This window comes from Caloenas nicobarica, chromosome 3 (genome assembly GCF_036013445.1).
Source record: "Caloenas nicobarica isolate bCalNic1 chromosome 3, bCalNic1.hap1, whole genome shotgun sequence".
NCBI classification, from domain to species: domain Eukaryota; kingdom Metazoa; phylum Chordata; class Aves; order Columbiformes; family Columbidae; genus Caloenas; species Caloenas nicobarica.
Window position 1 is genome coordinate 110,596,109 of NC_088247.1, and position 25,008 is coordinate 110,621,116.

The 25,008-nt window shown below is 44.1% G+C and overlaps 1 protein-coding gene across 3 annotated transcripts; it reads left to right on the plus strand.

Moving 5' to 3' along the window:
- The first annotated feature begins 1,659 nt into the window (after positions 1–1,659).
- On the plus strand, positions 1,660–23,417 carry APMAP (adipocyte plasma membrane associated protein). 3 transcript variants are annotated; one of them, XM_065631528.1, is made up of 10 exons: positions 1,660–2,041; positions 3,313–3,429; positions 7,324–7,439; positions 16,112–16,204; positions 18,218–18,334; positions 19,459–19,633; positions 20,057–20,191; positions 20,550–20,742; positions 21,780–22,034; positions 22,772–23,417. In XM_065631528.1, exons 1-9 carry the CDS (start codon positions 1,950–1,952, stop codon positions 21,987–21,989), a joined length of 1,248 nt encoding a protein of 415 aa, XP_065487600.1. In that variant the 5' UTR covers positions 1,660–1,949; the 3' UTR covers positions 21,990–22,034; positions 22,772–23,417. The 3 variants fall into 3 exon arrangements, with proteins under 3 accessions (XP_065487600.1, XP_065487599.1, XP_065487598.1); XM_065631527.1 differs by having other exon boundaries at positions 1,900–2,041; positions 19,534–19,633; XM_065631526.1 differs by lacking the exon at positions 22,772–23,417 and having other exon boundaries at positions 1,900–2,041; positions 21,780–22,690.
- The last annotated feature ends 1,591 nt before the right edge of the window (positions 23,418–25,008 follow it).

Consider the following 25,008-nt stretch of genomic DNA (forward strand, 5'->3'; position numbering starts at 1 on the left):
AATTTGTTTCCAGGTGCCAGGGATCGTTTGTAAATGCCAGGAACACATCTTCTGCAGGGCACCTAGCCCATCAGGAAGAGAGGAAGATTGTGTTTCACACTCTGCATACCACATGGACAACACTACACTTGCAACGTAGGCATCCTCATTAACCACTTCTCCTGTTACCTCCAGCAGCTGCTTCTGGAGAGCTCCCAACACAACTCTTAGCTCTTGCAACCCTCTGGCAAGTGTCTCTGACAAGTCACAGAAAGGGCTACATAGAAAGGCAGGTGCCCATCTCCTCAATTTGTGTTTTGCTACTGCAGCTGCCCTATTTACTGAGGATTTATTGGTAAAATGGAGACTGTTTTCTAGCCTAACATAATTATGTTCAGGGGTTGTCTCTGTGGCCACTTAAAGCCACAGAAACTAATTTCAGCAACAAGATTCTATTTTTAAACTAAGTAGGGACAATTCTTTTTCAGTTTGAAAACAGTTCTGGACAGTCTTCTGGCTGAGTCCAGAGGCACAGCATGTTTCTCATAGTAATGAGCCTAGTCCTGCTTTGTCCTGGATAGGCGGCTTTGGGGATGCAACCACCTTTTGATGTGGAAATGTTCATGGCTATGCAAAATTACCAGCCTAGAAAACACTGGTAATAAATGATCTGCCGCAGCAGCTTTTTCACTCTTGCTTCTGTTCCTGGCGTGTACCTGCCTGGGCTCCCTGTGTCTGCAGTGACAAAGCTTACTTTGGCTTTTCAGTCTGTTGAGGTTGGGAGAGTGGAAACCTCGTGCTTTTTAGTGCTCATCCTGCACCTGGGATGTGGAAGATTCAACTAAATTTCTTTTTCTACATATCGGACCTTGGGGATGCCATTTCACTCCTCTGTGCCTCTGTTCCCATTGCGGAATGCTACTCACGAGGCCCCGTGGTGGAAAGGCTCATTCAGGAAAGCGGGTGCCTTTAGGGAACAGTGCTGCAGCTGCTGAGCCTGTAGCCTGAGTTCAGCCTGAACAGCAACAAAAGGCACCCTCCACACCCTCTTTTCTAGCCGCAGCCCACTCTGTAGAAAAGCCAAGTTTTGTTACTAGGCCTGATGACAAATAGCCCTCCCCATTCCTTGGCAGCACACAGCTGGGGCGGTCACGCGTTCCAGCCCTTGCCTGTTGAGCTAAACTTGTTTAAAACTTTTTTTGCAGTGTTAACAAAGCCGTGGGTCTGATCTTGGCGCCGGCACCCTCTGTCCTTCCTCTGATGCCGCTGCACCCAAAGAAGGCAAAGAAGCCAGAAAAATCTCAGCACGTCGTGTTACCCAAAAGACGAGCAAATATTACGTTCTGGGAGCTCACGGGCTGACAAAGACGGGCGGCGCGGTTATCACCCTTCGCATCTGGGTTGTCATCTTGTGAGCGCACAAGATGGCAGGGCGGACAGGCAGACACAGAGGGCCCCGGCAGCTCTGCCCGCTCACTCCCGCAGCGGCGGTTGGCCTTTGGCGTCCCAGCGCCCCGGGCGGCCCCCTGCCGCCTGTCCCACGGGAGACCATTCCCCTGCCTCTGCACGGAAAACCACCCCGTCCCTCCCTCCCTTGCGGTTTCCTGGCGCCATCTTGCGGGCCCTGGCGCTCGGGCTCGCCATGCCAAGGCCGCGCCCGGGAGCGGAACAGCCGCAGCACCCGGCCCTCCCCACGGCTGCCCCAGGCGGCCCACGAGGCAGCGGGGGAGCTCGCTGAGAACCCCGTGGCAGCAGGGTGGCTATCAAGACGCACTGCCCGCCAGCGAGCACACACTCGGCAACAGCCGAGCAAACCGGCGGCCCTTCGCCTCCCGCCCGCCGCTGAGGGGAGAGCGCGGGGGTGGCCCGGGATCCGCGGGGGCGGGGCAAGGGGGCGGCTCCTTGCGGGTGTGTGGAGGGGGCGGGGCTGGTGCGCGCCTGCCGCGCTCGTCCGTGGCGGTGGGGGCAGCATGAATGAGACAGAGGGTCTGCGGCAGCGCCGGCCGTTCCGGCCACAGGTCATCACCGAGGACAGTCCGGCGCAGGAGGCCAAGGAGGGCAGGTGGGCCCCGGCGCGGTCCTCCTGGGCGGGGAGGGAGGAAGGGCCGTGGGGGTGGGGAAGGCCTAGCCTGAGGGAAGAGGAAGAGCGAGTTGCGGGGGACTGTGTGACGGCAGCATTCAGAGAGCCCGGGCCTGGCTGAGGCGAGGGGGTATTCGGGTTGACCCGAGAGAAGAGCCCGGATCTGGTCGGGGAGCCGAGGAGGAGAGGTTGTGGTGGACTGGGGGGCCCGGCCTGACCTGGGGCTATAGGGTGGTGACTGGGCCGGGCCTGACCTGGGGCTATAGGGTGGTGACTGGGCCCGGCCTGAGGGAAATCTGGAAATGTTGGAAGGGGAGAAGCTCCACTAGCCTGGCCAGACCCGCCCCAGGTGAGGGAGGCCCCGGTCTGGGCCAGAGTGCCCTGGGAGAGGCTGTCGTGGGTGCGAGTGGGTGGAAGGGTCTGACTGCCGTGGGGCCTCAATTCCCCACTTGTGGCTGACAGCACAGGTTGATTCTGTGGGTGTCAGCTTGTGAGTCGCCCCAGCCTCCTCTGCAGTGAGTGCTTCTCTCTAGAGTGCTTGTGCTCCTGCTGTAGCTGGCTGACAGAGAGAGGGGGACGTGTGCTTCTGCCGAGCTGCAGGAAGAGACTAACAAAAAAAAACGGTTTAATCTGTGGCTGTGGTTTGTTTGCTTGTTTTTGGTTTCGCACTGCGCTATTTGTAGTTACTTTTGCTTTCTCTGAGAGACTGCAAATAATAAGATGTAGACCTTAATACCTTGTGAATACATTTAACTTTCCAGTTAGCTATAGCTTTATTCAGCATGACTGTCGGTAAGGGTAGCAGCGAACAATCACTGAAGCATAAAGAACATTTTAAAAATAATTACCAAGGCCTCATATTTGTTCTGAAACTGTTTTATTTTCAGGGAATACTGTTTAATTGTCTTGATTTCCTAGCCAAGAAATAAGTTATCTTATTGTGGCTTGCACTGATTTATTGTGGATGTGATTAAGTCCTCTTTAACTCTGGTTAGTCTGTTTACATTTGGCTGTAACTGTACCTGAAACCTGTACATAAGAATACCTCATATGATGTCAGTATACTGAGACTATGCTTTTCACTTATCCTGATGAGTTCAGAAGGGGCTTTAAAGGTCATTCAGAATGGCAGTTGGGCAAAAGTATTTCTGGTTCCTTTTGTGAAGAAAATAGGCTGTTAAAGAATTTTTAAAGACTGCTGTATCTAAAAGCAGCTTAGCATGTTAATCCTGGTTTTTGTCTGGTTTTGGCAGTACTTACAGCAGCAAGGTGTTCCGTATTACCTTCTTGACTTTGGCTACGTCTCTAACTGTGCCTCTGCTTGGAGTAACTGTTCTACTGGATTGTCCTATAGACCCTCGGCCTATAAGGTAAGTTGTTGCTTTGTTTTGAAATAAGTGTCATTGAAGCGTGACTTCTCATATGTGTTCTGTTGGTTTGTTGTTGCTTTTTGTTTTTACTTCAGCAAACAGGAGTCAACTGTGTAAAGTGGTTCTAACTGGATTAAGAAATTGGGGAGTGATTGCAGTATTAGCCGTTGCCATACCTGCTTCACGTACCCAGTCTGTTTCTGAGCCTGCTTGTGCAGCTTTGTGTCATCACTGATCATTGAAGGAGCTGAGTTACTTTATTTGATCATTAATCTAGAAAATGATTTTCAGCTGTCCAGGCTGTCAGTGGAGCTTGTAATCACTTACGTGCACTCTTGCCTTCTGTGAGTGTCACGGAGGCACCCCCAAATAAATTTGGGTGGACTAAAAGGTCCAAAATTAAACTTTATTCTGGCAGGAAAAGCACTGCCGATAAACCGATTAGAAATGGGGTTTATACAACTAGCTAGCACTCCGTAACATAAGATATAGGTTTGGGTATCAGGTTAGGAGATTATTTGAGATACAGCGAAAGTAAGAATAATGAGGATCCACAGTGTGCATACACGCACTCACAGAACCAAAACCGGACCCTCACTGCCCTGTTTGCCCACAAAGAGGAACACTAGCCCACTGTGGCCAGGACTTTACACTCGTCTGTCCCAGACGAGGACTTTACACTCATCTGCTCCAGACGAGGAATTATTAAAACATATGTTCAGTAATTTATCACTCACCTAAGCGCGGAGGTGAGGCGCTCCCAATCCAGGGAAGTTGCCTTAGACGGCTTCTCCGTCTAAGGGGAGGGACTCCAGCAGCATGGCAGACCCGCAGCTCCGAGGAGACCACACAAAGGGAGTCGCCAGCAGGAACCTCATTTATAGTCTGATCAGATCTGACTGTGGGCATTCCAGAAGCTTCTCTGGGCTGTGGGCATGCTTGGCACCTCCTCTGCTGAGCTTGGCACCTCCTCTGCTGACAACCCTGTCCACCGACTCTGGGTCTCCACAAAGAAAGCTGTTAGCTGCCCCATTGAAGGCCCCAGTTCTGAGAAGGGGGGACGGGCAGTCGCCAGTGCAACTGCCACACCAGTTCTCAGGGCGTGGGGGGAGGGAGAGTGCAACTGCCGCAGTGAGACAAGGAGTGCATTTTCACTAAGGACCGAGTTTTACCCTTGCTATTACAGTTCTGTCAAAGAGAGACTGTTTATCTGAGGATGCAAATAGAAATTGATAACCTGACTGAGTTGATTTGGTGCTTTGTACCAGCGAAACCATATGGTGATGTTATATTTAAATGCAGATCGCATAAAGCAGTGTAGTTAGGTGATTTCTGCCCTGTCTGAATTCATAAACATCTGAATTGAGGTCTGTATCAAATGTGTAGTGTAACAGTGAATCAGCTACCTGAGAAGATGTGACCTGTGTTGGGAGAAGTTGTGTGTGACTGCTAGCATAGGGTGGAGCCAGGCTGTTTAGTGCTCCTAGCATTTTTAAGCAAGTGAAAATGCTCATTCTGTTAAGTATTTACGATCAACTTGATAATTCCTTAATGAAGAAGAACAACACTGTAAATATCTCTAGAGTTGAAAGAAAGTGTTGATGTGGTAATTCTGAAAGCCAAAAGGTTATGTCTATAAGACTTTTCCTTTTATATAGTCCTGGTATAATTCTGGTCCAGGGTAACATTATTCTGCAGGCTTACATTTTTTACTTCAAGTCCCTTTTACAGGACAATGAGAACTATTCTTTCTGTCCAAGTCGGTGGCTTATATTGCTGTACCTTCTTAATTAGTTTCTTAACCTTCACTTCCAGAAGTGATTCCTGTCTGTACAATAGATAGAATGATTCTTTGTGATGTTTGTTAAATGTTTTGAAAAAGCTCAAGGAGGTAGGTGCTGTCTGAATCAATTCCTTCGGTGAAAGAACATGTAGAAATCTCGTTTGTCAATAGTGATGTTACTCCTATAAGCTACTGGAAAAAATAAGAAAAATGAGGGGGTAGAGAAAAAAGCAGATGTGATCTGTGAAACTCCATTTGAAATGTCTGCAGCTCTGGTTCGTTTTAAGTTCTTTCTCTGTGAGCCTATTTTGGATAATATTGATCCCAGGGAGATTTTCTGCTTGCAAACACAACTGTCCAAAGTTCCCAGCAAATGAGTTCCCGCTCTGAAGCCTGTTATCGTAATTTGAAGCTCTCTAATGCTTGGAAGAAGGGATGGAAAATGAATTTATGTTAGCATTGTGAAGACAACTCTGCTGTAAATCTTCCCCGGACAGGAGCTAGTAGTTCAGTTGGCTTTGCCACTGTACTAATACATACTTAAAGGAAAGTTTGCTGTCTGTAACCAGACAGGTAAAAGTATGTATTTTACTCTCCTTCTGAATTATTTGTGTTGTGAACCTGCTTTTATCAATCGTCATGACTTTTATAATTTGCAATTTCAGTTGACTTTTTTTTTCCCACAAGTCACTGAAGAAATTTTCACCATATGAGCAGTAGAGTTGCAGTGTGGTTGGTGTCAAATAGGTCCTGGATCCTGTGAACCTGGGCAAGTTTTGGAGTCAAACCTCATCTTTTTAGGATTCTACAGGTGGAAGGTATTTGCTTATGGTCATCCAAGGAGTTCTTTAAAAAAAAAAAATTTTTTGAGAAATTCTTTCAAAATTTAACCTAGGGAGCTTTAGCATGTGAATGAACACCTAATGAGCTTACCACTCTGGGCATGTATGCAGCTTTTAGTAATAACTTGAAATAACTTAAAATCTTTGACTCACAGGGTCTGAGGTGGCTATGTGTGTGTTTTTAGGAACATAAGAGACTGAAACATATTTGAGTTTGTCAGTACAGTTAAGGCTGGTTTTGAAGCACTGTGCTTTGGAGCCTGGTATTTAAGTTGAACCTGTGTAGGCATCTTACTACCTCCATTCTCCATGTCTTTGTAGTTGGTTTGAACTCCAGTTGGCTTGAACCTGGCTATTTATGTGAATAAGGGCTTGCAAGATTGGACCTCATTTTGTCATTTTGAGATTTCAGTTCAATAACCTTTAAGTTTACGTGCAATTTATTCCTTTGAGTTGGTCTTTCTCTATGGAAATGCATTCAAGTCATGAATGAGAGTATATATTTCAATATGGTATGAAGGCCTTTGTGTTCCTGTGCTCAAACTACTGGAAGACTTCTTTTTCCCCAGTTGTATGCTAATTAGTAATTAAAAATTATTTTTTCTCCATGATGAAATTGCTATGTGGTATCAGATCTCAGTATATTGTAAAATGCCAGGCTTTTAAATTTGAAAACTGTTTTGCTTAGGAATTTTTATATATACATGTACTTAGGAAAAATATTCTGGTACAAACAACTCATTCAGCTGAGTAAGAAAGCAGTTGTTCGTTTGTATTGTGGCAATGTGGAAATGTTTTGCCTTTGTGTAAGACAGATTAACTGGGAATGTGTTGTTGGACTTTGTTGGGGTCCAGTCTGGGAAGTCCTAAGCCGGAGAGATTCTTTAATATTGCCCACAGTGAGATTAATACACAAATGAGGTCAGATGCTGCTTAACTCGGGAAATTTATTGAATGTTGGTAGGGAAAGTAGCAATAGGACAGTAGGAAACTTGGCAACCAGCAGGGACAGGCTGGTGAGAGGAAAGTTACCACCGTGGACCCAGTCGGCTGCTCTGGCAGCAGAACCAGAAAGTTTTGATCCTTGATGAACAAGAGTCAATTTTTCAGCTTGTCAGATGTGTTTTCTTTTTTGAAATATGCTCTTACGTAAAGCATAGGTCAAGTTCGGAGGAGTTGGCGAACTAGGAAAAAAGTGATCCAGTATGTTGCTCAAGAGTGTTTGCAGGTTCGTGCAGAGGATCATGAGGTCTGTGTTCTGTTTCGCAGTTTAAAGGAACCTCCCCTCCTGATGGGTGCGCTAGAGCCCAATGTCAAGTTACGAAAAGCTGAGCGGTTATGGGAAAATCAGCTGGTCGGACCAGAGTCCATTGTCAATATTGGGGGTAAGCACTGACAAAATAAGCTTTTAACAAAGGGTCTTTAAATGTTACTCCATTGGTAAGGGTTTGTTCAGCAATATAGCTCTTGGATAACAAATTCTGGAAGTTATTTTGAATATGCAGGTTTTTTAAAAAGTAATTGTGTTATGCAGCAAAATGTGGCTGCTATATACTGCTTTTCTCATGTTTCTCCATTATAAAATAAATCTTGTTGCCAGATTAAAAATCCCTGTCTTCCAGGAGTGAAAGCAGCAGCAATGCAGTCAGGGTCTACTTATGTTTGGAGGAAGTGGTCCCATTTTTCATTTGGCTAGCTCTTAACTGTGAATTAATATTTACAGGGTACTACCTACTACTCTTTGAATGCTCATTGCCTCTGAGGGAGCAGAGTTTTGTGGTGTTGCTTTTCACTTTTATGACGGAAAAAATCTCAAATTGATAAATAGCATATCTACATTTTAGTGCTGTTGCATGCATTACAGGTGCCATCCTATACTTCTCTCTTATGGTACATGTGTTCTCCCCAAATCACAAACCCGTGCCACCTCTGAGTGGTTTCTTAATGAGATGGCTGAACTTGTAATGGCATGACACCCACTCAGTCAGAAACGAACTTTGCACAGGGGTTGTTCCCCATGCCTCCTGAAGGGGGCTGAGACTAGAAACTGCTCTTTCCATGAGTCGTTGATGGTTTTTACGTGAAAAGAATAGAATGTGAGAGTTGTAAGCATCCTTCAGTGTAAGAGTTGCTCAGTAGCTGTATCATTTATTTTACCTCTGCTTTATCTTCTAATAAATTAGTAAAATATTTTAAAAAATATTTTGGCCAGCAAGAAACTACTGTAAATTCCTTCCTTGGATTATACTTTTTCTACCTATGTTAACTATGTGCTAAAGCGATTACTTGAAGCCACTGATTATTTTCTGTCAGCTAGTTTCGTCAATCTCATTGGAAAGTCTTTAAGGATACCTTCCTGTAAGGGGCAACTGGCCTATGGGTGAAATAACCTGACTGGGAATAAGTTTTGTATGAATAAATGTTGAAGTCTTCTTATTCCCTTCTAAAAGTGTAATTAGCAAACTTAAAACTTCAGTTAAATTGGAGATGGAAAAGTCCAAGCAATGGGCTGTACTGATTCAACAGTCTTTCATTTAATTTGGTTATATGGAAAAGTTTGTGTGTTGTTTGTATTCAGTGTGTGCTGGGTCATCAAGATGGGGTTAATTTCTACACTGCCAGGACATACGGGTATTCTATACCATAAAAGGTCAAACTAAGGTTCTTTCATTATTGCTGTTGTTACCACATATTGGGTTTTTGTTGGGTTTTTTGTGTTTTTTTTCTTTGCTGTTCCATTAAACTGTTTTTATCCCAACCCACAAGTTTTGCCTTTGTTTTCTGGTTCTCCTCTTCATCCCACTGGGGACAGGGAGGGGTGAGCGAGTGGCAAGTGCTGCTGGCAGGGAGGCTGAGGCTAAACTATGACAGTCCTTTTTGGCGAGACAGGCAGGAGAAATAGAAGGGTTGGATTAACGACACAGCTGACCAAAGTGTGTTAAACTTCGTTAGTTAGGTGGTCGCGATGTTTCTGTCTTTGTCCACGTGGCTGTGTCATCTGAATTCCTATATGCACTGTGTGTTCCCTGCAGTGCTGTTTATTACATCTGGAGAAGGAATTAGGTTTATCATATTGTTCTTCCGTATGATATCAACCTATGAGATCGTGATTTCATTTCTTACACCTCTTTATTGGTATTTTTATGAGATATTGTTGATATTTCCTTACCTGGGCGCCATCTCTTGGAATTGATGAGTAATTGCACCCAGTCTACGGAGAGGAGGTAGGGGGGGTGTTTCTTCACCTCCTTTTTCTCCTCCAGCTTAGGTGCAACAGTTTTTGAGGATTTTTGAACACCCTAGGGATATTCAAGCTAGCGTGCTCTTGTTTTTATGTCTTCTGAATATGTGTCAGGTCATGTGCAGGGTTACAAAAGGATGTGTTAAGAATATCACCCATAGATTTACCCCGAGGTTGGAAGGTCATGGGTGGAACGGCATATAGGAAAACATGGGCAGATATCTAGAGAATTTCTCGCCTCCGACGGTTTGGGGTTTCACTCCTGAACAACTGCAGGACCCTGATGAGGTGATAGAATATTTAAAAGGAAAAGGCTCTGGCTACTTCAAAGAAGCACAACTTACCACACTGTGCTGGGCCCTGCTCAATGCCATATAGCACTCAGACCCCAGTGACAGGCACCGTGGCTACCCAGACACAGGCAGCAGGTGCTGCAGCTGAATCAGAGAACCAGCCACTGTCTGTATCAGTTACCTCTCTCCAGGAAAAAAAAAATACACAAAGAAATCAGTTTGCTTAGTGGGAGAAGATGATGACCCAGCCTCATCACAGGAACAGAAGGAGGAGACAGAACCAGAGCTAATCATCCGATCTCTATCCCACGTGAGCTGTAGATATGCGAAAAGATTTCAGCTGCTGGGATGGCAAGCATATCATTGCTTGGCTGCTCCGATGCTGGGATAATGGGACTGATAGCTTGGAATTAGAGGGTAGGGAAGCTAAGCAACTAGGATCCCTGTCTAGGTAAGTGGACACTGACCAAGGCGATTGGAAAAAAGACACAAACCCTCAGCCTCTGAAGGTGACTTCTGTGGGGTGTGAAGGAAAGACACCCCTTCAAGGAAGATGTTACCTGTCACCCAGGCAAATGGACTACTATGGAGAAAGGTATCCGGTACTTGAGGGAATTAGCTGTTCTGGAGGTGATTTATAATGACACCAACAATGATGATTTACCCACAGATCCCGATGAAATTTGGTGCACGCAACCCATGTGGTGGAAGTTCCTCCGGCATGCACCATCATCCTATGCCAGCTCATTGGCAGTAATGTCCTGGAAAGAAGGCAAGGGACAAACGGTGGATGAATTGGCTGACCAGCTCCGGTGATATGAGGGAAATCTATCTTCCTCTCTGCAGGCCTGCATCTTGGCTGTGGAGAAACTGCCAGACGTGCTAGCTGAAAAATTATCACGAGAGTTACAGCATTTTGAAGACATGTTACGCTCCCCACCTGTATGGCTTAGGATCTCAGCTACTTGAATGAGCGTCTCTCTGATCGAGACAATATAGAGGGTATACAAAACAGAGCACCCTGTGGTTTTTCCTGCATGACGATGGAGAAGACATGAGGAGGTGAGATGGGCAACCTACCTCAGTCCTAGAGGCACAGGTATGTGTGTTGAAAGGAAAAACAATCACAAGAGGAGATAATGACAGGAAGAATGCTGCTCCAGTTTCCAGCAGGCAGTTCCCCAGACAGAAGAGCTGATCTTGCTTCTGATCCTCTTGAAGGGACTTCTGATTCATTCTTGCAAAAAAGAATCAATGCGTACCATAACCAGGACTAGAGGGGCCCTGCTTCCAGTCAGGTGGAGGAGAGGGACAGGTGGGTTTATTGGACTGTGTGGATTTGGTGGCCTGGAATGCTGGACTCACAAGAGTACAAGGCTCTGGTGGACACTATTCCATCTGGTGGACTCTATTCCATCAAACTATGAAAGGGCAGAACCCATCAGCATTTGTGGAGTGACTGGGGGATCCCAATAGTTGACTGTATTAGATGCTGAGGTGAGTCTGACTGGAAAGGACTGGCAAAAGCACCCCATTGTGACTGGTCCAGATGCTCCATGAATCCTTGGTATAGACTACCTCAGAACAGGGTATTTTAAGGACCCAAAAGGGTACTGGTGGGCTTGTGGCATAGCAGCCATGGAGACAGAGGACATTAAACAGATGTCTACCTTGCCCGGACCCTTCTGTTGTAGGATTGCTGAGGGTCAAAGGCCAGCAGGTGCTGATTGCTACCGCAAAGGTGCACCGGTGACAATATCACACTACCCGAGACTCTCTCTCCGTAAGTTGATTAGTCAACTGGAGAGCCAAGGAGTGATCAGTAAGACTCACCGACTCTTTAACAGTCCCATATGGCCAGTGAGGAAGCCCAGTGGAGAGTGGAGACTAACAGAAGACTATCATGGCCTGAATGAAGTCACGCCACCATTAAGTGCTGCCCTGCCGGACATGCTAGAGCTGCAATATGAACTGGAGTCAAAGGCAGCCAAGTGGTATGCCACAATTGACATTGTTAATACATTTTTCTCTATTCCTTTGGCAGCAGAGTACAGGCCACAGTTTGCTTTCACCTGGAGGGGCATCTAGTACACCTGGAATCAACTGCCACAGGAGTGGAAACACAGCTCTACCATTTGCCATGGACTGATCCAGGCTGCACTGGAGCAGGGCAAAGCTCCGGAATACCTGTAGTACATCAACAACATCATTGTGTGGGATGACAGAGCAGAGGAATTTTTGAGAAAGGTGAGAATAATCCAGATTCTTCTGCAAGCTGGTGTTGCTATAAAACAAAGTAAGGACAAGGGACCTGCACAGGAGATCCAGCTTTTAGGAGTAAGATGGCAAGATGGATGCCAATGCATGTGATCAACAAAAGAGCAGCTGTGTCTGCACCAACTAATAAAAAGGAAACACAGACTTTCTTGGGACTTGTGGGTTTTTGGAGAATGCATGTTCCAGGCCACAGTCAGATTGAGAGCCCTCTCTATCAAGTGACCTGGAAGAAGAATGTCTTTGAGTGGGGCTCTGAGCAGCAGCAAGCCTTTGAACAAAGTATTATGAGGAGTGGTTGAAGAAGCTGGGGCTGTTTAGCCTTGAGAAAAGGAGGCTCAGGGGAGATCTTATCGCTGTCTACAACTACTCGAAAAGAGGTTGTAGCATGGAGAGTGTTGGTCTCTTCTCCCAAGTAGCAAGTGACAGGACAAGAAATGGCCTCAAGTTGCACCAGGGGAGGTTTAGATTGGATATCAGGAAAAAATTATTCACGGAAACGGTTATCAGGCATTGGAACGGGCTGCCCAGGGAAGCGGTTGAGTCACCATCCCTGGAGATGTTTAAAAGGCATTTAGACAAGGTTCTTAGGTTTAGTGCTGGAGTTTAGTGGTTTAGTGCTAGAGTTAGGTCAGGTTATGGTTGGACTCGATGATCCTGAGGGTCTCTTACAACTGAAATTATTCTGTTCTTTTCTAAATTAAGCAGGAGACAGTCCATGCTATGGCTCTTGGGCCAGTCCGGGTAGGACAAGATGTTAAAAATGTGCTCTACACTGCAGCTGGGGAGAATGGCCCTACCTGGAGCCTTTGGCAGAAAGCACCAGGGAAGACCTGAGGTCAGCCTCTGGGGTTTTGGAGTCAGGGATACAGAGGGTCTGAGGCCTGCTACACTCCAACTGAAAAGAAGATATTGGCAGCACACAAAGGAGTTCGAGCTGCTTTGGAAGTGGTTGGTGCTGAAGTACAGCTCCTCTTGGCACCTCGACTGGTGGCGTTGGGCTGGATGTTCAAAGGGAAGGTCCCTTCTACTCATCACGTAACTGATGCCATGTGGAGTAAGTGGGTCACATTGATCACACAATAGGCTCAAATGGGGAACCTTGATAGCCCAGAGATCTTAGAAGTGATCAGAGACTGGCCAGAGAGTAAGGATTTCAGAGTATTGCCAGAAAAGGAGGTGACACGTGCTGAAGAGGTCCCACTGTATAATAAGCTACCTGAGAATGAGAAGCTATATGCCTTGTTTACTGATGGGTCCTGTTGCATTGTGGGAAGGCATTGCATGTGGAAATCTGCTGTGTGGAATCCCACATGGCAAGTCTCAGAAGCCACTGAGGGACAAGGTGAATCAAGTCAATTTGCAGAGTTGAAAGCCATCCAGCTGGCTTTAGACATTGGTGAATGAGAAAAGTGGCCAGTGCTTTGTCTCTATATTGACTCATGGATGGTGGCAAATGCCCTGTGAGGCTGGTTACAGCAATGGAAGAGAAGCAACTGGCAGCACAGAGGCACACCCACCTGGGCTGCTGAATTGCGGTGAGATATTGCTGCCTGACTAGAGAACCTGCCTGTAAAACTGTGCCGCATAGATGCCCATGGGCCTAAAAGTCAGTCCACTGAAGAACATCAAAACAACCATCAGGTGGATCGAGCTGCCAAGATTAAAGTGGCTTAGGTAGATTTGGACTGGCAATACAAAGGTGAACTATTTATAGCTCATTGGGCCCATGATGCCTCAAGTCATCAAGGAAGGGGTGCAACATATAGATGGGCTCGTGATACAGGGGTGGACTTGACCATGGACACTATTGCACAGGTTATTCATGATTGCGAAACATGCGCTATGATCAAGCAAGCCAAGCAGTTAAAGCCTGTGTGACATGGGGGATGATGGCTAAAGTATAAATAAATAAAATATTACTATATTACACTCCCACAAACTATGTGCTTACTGTGGTGGAAGCAACCACTGGATGGCTGGAAACATATGCCATGCCACTGCCCAGAACACTATCGTGGACCTTGAAAAGCAAGTCTGATGGCAACGTGGCACCCCAGAGAGAAGTGAGTCAGACAACGGGACTCATTTCCAGAACAACTTCATAGATTTTTGGGCCAAAGAGCATGGCACTGAGTGGGTATATCACATCCCCTACCATGCACCACCCTCCAGGAAAATTGAAAGGTATTGAAATTGAAAGGAACTTCACTAAGAGCGATGGGTGGTGGAACTTTTAGAAACTGGGATTCAAATTTAGCAAAAGCCACCTGGTTAGTTAACACCAGGGGATCTACCAATTGAACTGCCCAATCGAAGCTTCCACACACTGCAGGGGGGATAAAGTCCCTGTGGTGCGAATGAAGAATGTCTTGGGGAAAACAGTTTGGGTTACTCCTGCCTTGGGCAAAGGCAGACCCATCCATGGGATTGCTTTTGCTCAGGGACCTGGGTACACTTGGTGGGTGATGCTAGAGGATGAAGGAGTCCGATGTGTACCTCAGGGGGATTTGATTCTGGGTAAGAATACTCCCATGATGTGAATTGCACTGTATAAGTGTAGGAGCAGTTACATTTATACTGTGCTAAAATTACATTTGACCCTTTGAAGGCAACCGCGAGGCTGATGTGGCCCCTGGTGGAAAATTAGTTTGACAACCCTGCTATACACCATGCTAACAGTATTCAGTAAGTACCTTTCAGATTAATGAAGAATGAACTTCAACAAAACTCAACAAAGCGCAGTAATGATGCAACCAAAGCTTCCTCCAACAACTGGTATCCAGCCACCTCCTCGAGGTCAACGCCTTTGACATGCAAACCATGAACAAGAACTAGGTGTTCCAGATGCAGCATGCAGCAATGCAACAGTCCAAAATGACACTCCATCTTTCTTGCCTGTCCTGATAGTGTCCAATATCATGGACTCAACAAACATTTAAATGGAATGAGACTATGCCATGAACTAAGGGAGAAAATATCTGTGTGTATATATATGTGTGTATGCGTATTTAAGGTGGTAGTAATTATTTGAAGCATGTGGGTGCATGTAAGACCTGAGCATGACATAAATGGTATAGAATAAGGGGTGGAATGTGCTGGGTCAGTCAAGATGGGATTAATTTCTACACTGCTGGAACATCTGGGTATTCTATACCATATAAGGTCAAGCTCGGGTATAAAGGCGAGAGAATCCAGGGACATGTTCTCTCTCATGCTGGGTCTGGAGCGGTCCAGATCAGCTCCTTCTTGACCATGCAGTTTGGTGCTTCTGGCATAAGTCACGGTTTGGGGCAGGGGGGAGCAGTTTCAGCACAAGCTGTGGCCGGGCCAATGGGAGAGTTTCAGTGCAAGCTGCGGCAAGAGCCTGCTCACCTCTGCAGAGGGGCTTCCATGTGGTGGGACCAATGTGGATCGAGTTGTGCTGTGTGTCCATTGCTTTTGCAGGTTCTTTCACTATTGCTGTTGCTACTGCTTGTTCATTTTGTGGTTGGGGTTTTTTTTTTTTCCCCTTTTCTTTGCTGTTCCGTTAAACTGTTCTTATCCCAACCCACAAGTTTTGCCTTTGTTTTCTGATTCTCCTCTCCATCCCACTGGGGAGGGATGAGCAAGCAGCATGTGGTTTTAGCTGCTGGCTAGGGGGGGCAGGCTGGGGCAAAACTATAACACAGTGAATCTGTCTTATGTTACCACATGGCTTGGCATGAATACAGTAATTTGGCAATGCTTTTGATTTGGGTGGTTGTTCAATTGCTGTGGTTTTTGTAATTCTCAGAACTGAAACAATATCAGCATTGGCAGGTGTCCAGCAGCCTGTATCAGAATGAGAAGTTTTATCTAGTCAGCCTCTCGTTGAAGTGTGCTAAGATAGATGTAGTGCCTGACTATATTTTAGGATGATGTAGAAATTTGCCCTGAGGGATCAATCCAATGACTAACTTTTAAGTTTTACATCCACCTTTAACCAAGGATTTGGACCACTTACTGGTAAAAAGCTTCATATCCCATATTCATAACTAAGGCTTAAATCCTTCCTCTTTTTTTTGAGTTGGAAGAAATCTAACCAAATACTCTTATTTGCATTCATCTTTCCCTTTCCCTCTTTATTCTTTTGCTATGACTGAAGGAGGCTGTTATTTCACTGTATCTTAAACATGAATTCTACTTCATGCTAGTAGAAGGGTCATGTAGGAGGATGTTTACCACTACAGTTTTGTGATCAAACTAATCATACCAATTGTTTTTACAGATGTGCTATTTACTGGGACAGCTGATGGGAAGATTATAAAAATTGAAGATGGGGAAATACAAACAATAGCCAGAATTGGCCATGGTCCTTGTGGTGAGTGACAGATCCTGAATATAGCGTACCTGAAAATGTCTGGGTCAGGGCTTGTGTTGATTAGACTGGTGTTCTGTCTGGATTGCTTACCTGTCTGTTCTGTCTGGATTGCAAACCTCTGTAGAGGTTTGTAACAGAAATATTAATAACGTATGAATGACATATGAGTGAAAATGTGTATACAAGTGCTGGAAGGAACAGTAGAACAGAGGGGCAAAAGAAGGAAAATGGATGCTCTTAATAACAAAGGACACTGTAATAACAAAGGAGCAGTAAAATTTAGGAGTGCAGGGTTTTTATGTCATGACTACAAGGCCTACACTCCTGTAAGGCTGCAACATGGATGACTTGTTGGTAGAAGATCTTGCATCTTAAGACTGGGAGGTATATGAAGTTGAAGTGCATCACAAATAACATTCCTTTTCTGGTTAGTCCATATAGAAAAAGTATGTATTCTAAACAAGAAAAAAATATGGCAGCAACCTGGCCTAATATCTATGGAAGCTGAAATCAGGAAAATTCCGAGGTGAAGGGCCGCCCCATAAAAACTGAGGACTCCTAAACAAGTGTGAGTGAATGAACTCTGAGATTGTGTGTCAGCGGGAAAGATCAACTTATTTAGAGATTTTGAAAAAATAAATATAATCTTCCCCATCTGCAGAATTTTGCCTTGCATTTTATTGTACTGATTTCCCTTCCTCTATTTGAAAGTACAGTGGGGGTTTGTGGTGGCTGCACCTGCTTTAGCGAAGATCTTCAATTGGCCATGAGATTTCTGTTTCGTCACCGCTAAATTGCCATTATTTCTTGTTGAATTCCACACCTCTTTCTGAACTACTTACTTGCTTCATTTAATGAGACTTCTGGAACTGAGTAAGAAACTGGTAGTGGCTTGTTTATTAACGGAAACATTTCTATGGGGAAACTTAACGTTGGCCCTCTCAGTATTGCCTGGGCAGCCTGAGAAGCCTGACTGCTCTTTGTTGGAACTGTGGGTGGTTTTGTTGTAATGACATAGAAGCTTACATGAAGTTCTGCAGCATTGTGCTGGTTGCTAGTTAGACAGAAATTATGGGCAGGAATTGTTGCTGTCTTTATGTAGCTCGCATGGCTGCATTCATCATTTTGTCATTTTACATGGATGTTCACATGATTTGGCTCAGCACTGATTTGGAAGCATTTTCTTGGCTGCCTAACAGGTAGGACAGCCTTGGCACTGACAACTAACTAAGTCTGCTGCCAGTGGAAGATGGGCTTCCAACTCCTGATTAGACCTGAACGTGGCTTGGGATGGATATGAAGAATCGCCTTTCCACTGCTCATTTCCATTGGACTTGTACAGCTTGGGAGAGGTGGGAAGATTATGCTGCCCTGTTTCTTTGGGGCCAAAGAGATAGTGGAGAGCCTATAGTTCCATCTTGCCCTCCTTGAGTTGGGGAGTGAAGTGGAAAGGCTGTGGCTGAGTAACTTCTCCAGAAGTTTTTGTTGCTAATATTTCAAACTACAGATGTTCTGAAGTCTTAGTTCTTCAGGACTCAAATAGACAATTTTTTCAGATTTGCAGTATTCCCCTTTTTCCTCATATAGAAGTCTTCAGTGTCCGTGTCTTGAGAAACCATTTGTTTCATGACAGTGTTGGACCTTTCCAGAAAAAAGAAGTTCCAAGATGTGCGGTTTTTTTTAATTTAAAAAAAGAAAAGAAAAAAAACCACAGTAAAACTGATTGTTTCTGCAAAGAAGCATTCATTTAAATCCCATTTTTTGATATTCAGCTCTACGAGGGGCAGCTGTTAGCTAGCTACCAGCCTGGCAAATTATATGATTATCTCTAGACTGGTGAAAACATGGAGATATTTGTTTCGCTCACATCTAGGAAAGTAAGAATAATTTCTTTAATGACTGTGTGTGGTGCTGGCAATAGAGTTTTGTTAAGCTACAGTTTGACCTATGTAGGTAGTCTGAGTGCCTTTTATTTATTTCTATTTGGAAAACCATTTAAATTTGTTTCATAAGGAGCCCGTGAAGATGAGCCAACGTGTGGAAGACCACTTGGCATCAGAGTGGGGCCAAATAACACCCTTTTTGTGGCAGATGCTTATTATGGACTCTGTGAAGTTAATCCTGGTACAGGTATGAACTTTCTGCTCAGGTGTTCTCTTTCACTAACAAATCTGGGCTTCATTTGCAGTTTTGCCAGACATTGCAGGCAAAACAATGCCTACCTTCTTTGTAAAGTGGTTTGGAGCTGTCTGGATGAAATATGCCATGCAAGAACTTGAGATTTATTTTCTTGTAGCAATCAGTTCCTCTCTATATCTGTCTGTCTGTATCAGTTACCTGTAGCTTATCTTTTGGTTGTCAAAACTGGTACCTCAGGATCCATGAATAAAGCTCTGTGTAGCTGTTTTCAGTTTTCATAAAGGGAAAGAAAAATTGCTGTTACATAAACTTTTTGTCATGTTTGCTGTACTTTTGTTTCTGCCTTGATCTCTCTGTGTGATAGTGAAGAGCTCTTAACTTTCCCGTAACCCAAATCTATAGAAAGTGAAGAAAGATCTCAGTTTTAGGAGCTGTGCTGTCAGAAAGCTTTCATGTAGGATTGATTTTCTGACAGCTTGCATCTGCACATTGGCTTGAGGTGAGGAGAGGGAGGCCAGCCAAGCACTGGGTGAGATATAACCCCAGGGCTCAGACTGTGTGGCTCTGGGAGGGTATGATCAAGGTCTCCCCTTTTGATGTCAGATGCCCAAAGATTATTTTTGTTAATTTTTAGCGAATCGATAATTTGCCTGGTAATATGTGGCAGAGCTGACTGTGGCAGAGCAGTTTAGTGAACCTGCTGATGTTTTAAATGTTTAGAAAGTACTATTCTTTGTTCCTACAGATTTATGGGGAAAGGAGGAGTAGTGATTGGCTTACCTGCATCCTTTTAGAGGGTTGGGACCTGAGTTTGCACTTGGTTTTATATGAGCTTCAGAAATGTGAAAAGTCTGGCACTTATCAATAGGGAGCATCCTCTACTGTTTCAGTTTTTACGAAGAGTATTTTCTCCTGGTCATTCACGTTTGGTGTTGAGTTGTTCCATTACAACCCCAAACCTTATTACGTAACAGGAGCATGAATGGAAAAAAAGTGTCTGCTAATTTCATGTTAATATTTAACTCTTTTCCAAGGCAGCACATATAAAAACTTGTCCTGTGTTGGTTGTTTGGTGTTTTTCCTTTTTTTTTTTTTTTACTTCTCTTTGTAACCAGGTGAAATGAAAATACTTGTGTCAGCCAAAACACTAATTGAAGGTCAGAAATTGTCATTTGTGAATGATCTTACAGTGACCCAGGATGGGAGAAAAATCTACTTCACAGACTCCAGTAGCAAATGGCAAAGACGAGACTACTTATTCTTGATTATGGAAGGCACAGATGATGGGCGGCAAGTATCTCTTCCCCATAGGAATGGACTTCACCACTTCCTTTGTCATCAAGTTGTTTCTCTTTATAAAGCACCTGTGCAAACTCTGCACTGCCCAGGAGAGAGAAAGAGAATGTGTGGATGTTTCTAATGAGACCTGCAGCGAAATAAATGAGATTCCTCCTTTTCTTTCAAGAGGACTTGCATGGAACATCCATTTTAAAAGGGAAGGTGTTAGCGTTATGTTCAGTCTAAATCCTTCATGAATGCTGCCTCAAGTGGCTTAGTATTTCTCCTGTGTTCAGAAACAAATGCTTCCTGGCTATTCTGCCTTTTTAACTTAGATGAAGTGCATGTGAGAGAAGGTAGAATGCCTAGAAAATGAAACCAAGATGAATAAATATTTGTCTTCACTCAAAACCATATGTAATGCTTTATTTTTAGCCTGCTTGAATATGACACAGTAACAAAAGAAGTGAAAGTCTTGATGGTGGGACTGAGGTTTCCCAATGGTGTCCAGCTCTCCCCTGCTGAAGACTTTGTCCTGGTGCAGGAGACAGCCATGGCTAGAATCAGGAGGTGAGTATGACTTTGCTGAAATTATTACTACCCTCTTGTTAGAGATTGGTTAAATAAATGAGTTGAATGACAAAAGAAACCCTACACTCCATTCAGGCCTAGTTATCAGTGGCAAAGAAGGTGGCCTTCCTCAATACTTAATTTTTTCTTTCACTGTAAACATCTGGATTGCATTATTGTGGGCTCCTTGAGCATAGTGGAGTAAGGTGACTTTTTCTGGGGAGAGGAATGTAACTGTGCTGTATTTCCCTACAACAAAATACAGAAAAAAAAAAATTAAGTGAATTCCTTTTGGGATTTTTATTAACTAGACTGCTTTAGTTCAAGATGTCCTAATCGTGCTGTCTGTAACTTTCAGGTATTATGTGTCTGGGCTGATGAAGGGTGGAGCAGATATGTTTGTTGAGAATATGCCTGGCCTTCCAGATAATATCAGGCTGAGCACCTCTGGAGGATATTGGGTAGCTATGTCAGCTGTCCGGCCCAATCCAGGATTTTCTTTGTTGGATTTCTTGTCTGAAAAACCATGGATTAAAAGGATGATATTTAAGGTAAAAAAAAAAAAAAAAAAAATCTAAAAAATCACCTTTAATATAGGAATGGAAGTATTAAATATTTGTTTGTCCTGTTTCTTCCTCTTCAAAGGAAGATTTAATTTTGGGGTTTTTTTGTGCTGTGGTTAAAACTGTTGTGGTTTTCCCCAGGTAGAACAGTCCTTATATATTCGTAGGTAGTAAAACTAAAACTTGCTTCTCTGGCTAGCAGGTACATATCTCTTGACTTGCCTTCCGTCTTGAGCTCAGGAAAGAAAAAGAGACTTATCTCTGCCCTAGCCATGCAGCAACACAGGATTTACACTTCGATATATGTTGTCTTCGTACCTGAAGTACCTAAATTATTTATTGCCAGTTGTCCAGAGAGCATTTGGGAAGTCTGACGTGTTCTAACGACTACCCTAGGCATCCTAGGAGACAGTGTGTATGTTATGATACTTGGTTCTGACTCAATATGCCTGTTGTTACGTCACACCCCCCTTTAGGATCAGGATGAGCAAGAATAATGTATTTTGTAAGGGATATTTGATGCTAAAGAAATGGCATGGTGCTTTTTAAACGATACAAAGACTGGAAAATACTTCTGTTCTAAAAAAAAAAAAACAAAAAACCAAAACAGTGTTTAGGATTCAAGTGCCATTTCAAGTAAACAAATTCTGTACTGTCCCTGTAAAACCTGTTCTCTCTCCTGTTGCAATGCAGGAGCCATAACAAACTGATGCTATGGTGAGAGGATGATGTCTGCTGCTTGACATCAGCTGCACCAGAACAAGCTGGTGTCTCCTGAGTGGACATTTTTTCAGCCTGGTGCTAGAACACTTCTGCTGGTCCTTTTTTTTTTAGTTTGGTTTGTCAGGTGTTAGTCTGTTAAGCCCATGTAATTGTGTATATTCAAGGTGTGTGCTTATGTTCGTAGCTGCTTCTTCCAAGGAGGGTGGAATGGTTTTTGACTGTATAAGTGTGAGATACATTAATAATTGTAGAGAATGAAATATTTTGTTGTTAATTTTCCTTTTTTTTTTTTTTTCTTTTAGCTGCTGAGTCAGGAAACTGTCACAAAGTTTGTGCCCAAATATAGCCTTGTTGTTGAACTTAGTGAGACAGGATCCTACAAAAGAAGCTTTCATGATCCCAATGGAGTCACGGTAGCTTATGTTAGCGAGGCACATGAGCACGATGGATATCTTTACCTGGGGTCCTTCCGGTCTCCATTTATTTGCAGACTTGATCTTCAGCATGTTTAATCGTCCACCCATGATGAAATGCCAGTGTCCTATAATACTCCAGAGGTAAGAAGGAAGCACGTGCTTGAGGCAGTGTGGGACCAAGGACAAAGCGGAAGACAGTCTATTAATGTGCAGTAGTACTGTTCTTTTGGCATAGGAAAATGTACAGCTTGCCGTACCTGTCCTCTTCCTTGGTTTGACCACTCTTGCTTTGAACTTGGCACGTGTAAACATTAATATCTGAGGAGTATGGTGGGGCATCTTCATACTACAACCGTAGTATGCTCCTTAAAGAAAATCCATTGCTTTTCCACACCCAAGCCTGTTTGGAGTCATCTTAAAGAGACATCATCTGTCACCTGTAATGCAGCTGTTTGCCTCCTTACACTGGAAGGATCCGCGATGTATAGAATCTAAATCATGTGTGATTTGGATTGAAGGGGATGTCTTGCATGCATTTCTTTCTGGTTTAGAACTGCCCATTTAGGAGTGGTTACAGTGCATGTTCTAATGTCATATCATGGTGCTGTGGCAGAGGTAGCAACATCCAGAACATGCCTAGAAATCTACTTGTACCACTGGGGTTTCTTCAATTCCAGCCTGTGTAATCAATATCAGAAACTACAATTAACTGTTAAGCAACATGCAGAATCAAATTTGATCATCATCTCTGGATTCCTGTGTTTCTTTATAGCATTGTAGTCAGACGATGAATGAAAGTTGTGTTTTCTATGTTATTAAAGACTGATTCCAGCAGCTTTAAAAAGGGTCACTTGTAGTATTTCCTCTCTATTTACCAGGTTCTGTAAAGTCTCCTGGTCATTATGTACGTGGCCATTCCTGAGAGGCATGGGAGGGAAGAGGACCAGCTGCAGGAATCCTCTTCAGCATGCTTTTTGTGGAGAACTGGTAAAGGTTTGGGGAAAGATTGATATCTGAAGATGAATGTGAACTGAAAGGGCCCCCGTAAAATCTGGTAATAGTGGACAAGGAAATCTTTGGTGGAAAACCTTGGAATGCATTAGTAGCTCATGGATGCTTTCTGTCATCTCCAGAGGAACTGGTTTACTTCCTCTGCTAACAGGTAACTCTGCTTGGTAAATGCAGAGAATGCTTTTCTGTCAACTACTACAAAAGAAAGGCCTATTACAGTTTAAATAAGAGGTTTTGCATTTTGAAGAACTAAAGTGGTTACTTCAAGAGCTGTGTGATGTAGTGGATTGATTCCTGCTCTGATATTGAAGACTTTGTTGCTCTCTCTTTTTCTGCCACTGGGTGATAGTCAAAGATAAACTTACAATATTGCTGAATTTCCTCACCTTTGAAAAGTGAATAATCAAAATTTGCTTGATATAGTGAAAAGCACCGGAGAAGGGGAAGATGATGTTAAAAGTGCTTTCACTGGCCTTCTGTGCTTGTCTCAATTAATGTGGGGATATGCAAATTAAAGTGATTCTTTTCTGTCAGTGCTTCTGTCACCTTTTTCTGTGTTTCCACCAGACTGCAGCAGTCCTGTGGCAAGTTGCTCATGTTGGGTCAGGGTTCCTGTGCAGGCCAGGGGCTGCAAGCCCTTTTGCTTAACCTCGTGGTTACTAGATTTGGGAGAGAGCTCAGTAGGAAGTAGAAGCAGCCTAGATGAGTTGCTGCAGGCTCTAAACTTTGGTCTAGCTGAGCCCTACCTTAATAGTTTGTGGACAAAGATCAAGTGATACTGTGTTGAGTTTGAATGGCTGGAGAGATGTGACCTGCCTGGAGGGAGGGACAGACTTGTTGCTTTGGGAACTCTGAAGAGCTGAAAATGGGACATACTTGCAACATCCTTTTCTGGGGAAAACCAGCACAAGGCAGGGTGTTTAAACAGCAGCTGGCTAGCATTTCTCTGTCGGCCCTTGCAGCTATTTGTCTCATTCTGATGGCATATGAAAGTTGATCTTGATGGGATCTTAAATTGGGGTTGCAAAAGCAAAACTGTTCTGGGGCTTGTTTCGTGCTGATGCTTTGGTAGCCTTGGGGCAAGCACAGCTTTGCTTGTTGTATAGTTGCCTCTAGTACTTTGTTTGCCAAAGTATTTAACTGAATTACTTCTGTTGTCTTCTGTAGTGAAGTGGACCTCAGCTGTTTTGGCATGCCAAATGTGATAGCTTTTAAGACACTGTCCCTGAAGTTGTGAAGTGGGAAGGAAAATAAGTTGTTGTGCTGGTGTTACTCATGAGGGATAAGACATTTTAAAGAATTGTCTCTTGGGGAATTTTTTTGTTCTGATCCTTTTTCTACTCTTCCGCCCCATCACTCCTTCCTGGCCACTGTTGGAGACTAACTTAGTACACTGCTGATTCTGTGGTCTCACCAAAATGTTCTTGAGTCTTTTTTTTAGTTCTCTCAGAGCTCCATAGCAAGTATAGACCCACAGATCATGAACATCACAGAATCATAGAACAGTTTGGGTTGGAAGGGACCTTCAAAGGTCACCTAGTCCAATCCCCCTGCAATGAGCAGGGACATCTTCAATCAGATCAGGTTGCTCAGAGCCCCGTCCAGCCTGGCCTTGAATGTCTCCAGGGATGGGGCATCTACCACCTCTCTGGGCAACCTGTACCAGAGTTTAACCATTGTAAAAAAAAAAAAAAAAAAAAAAAAAAAAAAAAAAAATTCTTCCTCATGTCTAGCCTGAAGTAACTTGCTTTTCTCAGGGAAGGGGAAAAGAGAATGACAAATATGAGAGGTAGCTAACAGAGTGCAACTTTGTCTAGTGTGACTTTTGATCGGTCTAGTCCAAACTGTCAGACAGTGGCCAGGCATAAGTATCTCAGGGGCAGGTGCAAGAAGACTGGAAATGGCTAATCATGTCAGAACTGAAGCCCAGAAGCAGCTTTCCCTAACATGAAGATAGCTAATGCCCTTGTTCACTGGGGCTGTTGCCTTCTGAGCTCTTCTTTTAATCCTGTGGTAGCAGGGAGGGTTGTTTTGCCAACTACCACAGTCAGGAAAAGAGGCTGGACACCAGGAAGATAATAGAGCTGTCTGCGCAAGAGTCTTC

Coding starts and splice junctions, on each gene's coding strand:
- APMAP (XM_065631528.1), top strand. CDS start 1,950: ATGAATGAGACAGAGGGTCTGCGGCAGCGCCGGCCGTTCCGGCCACAG. Junction 7,440..16,111: donor GTCCATTGTCAATATTGGGG/GTAAGCACTGAC, acceptor TTGTTTTTACAG/ATGTGCTATTTACTGGGACA. Junction 20,192..20,549: donor GCCATGGCTAGAATCAGGAG/GTGAGTATGACT, acceptor TGTAACTTTCAG/GTATTATGTGTCTGGGCTGA.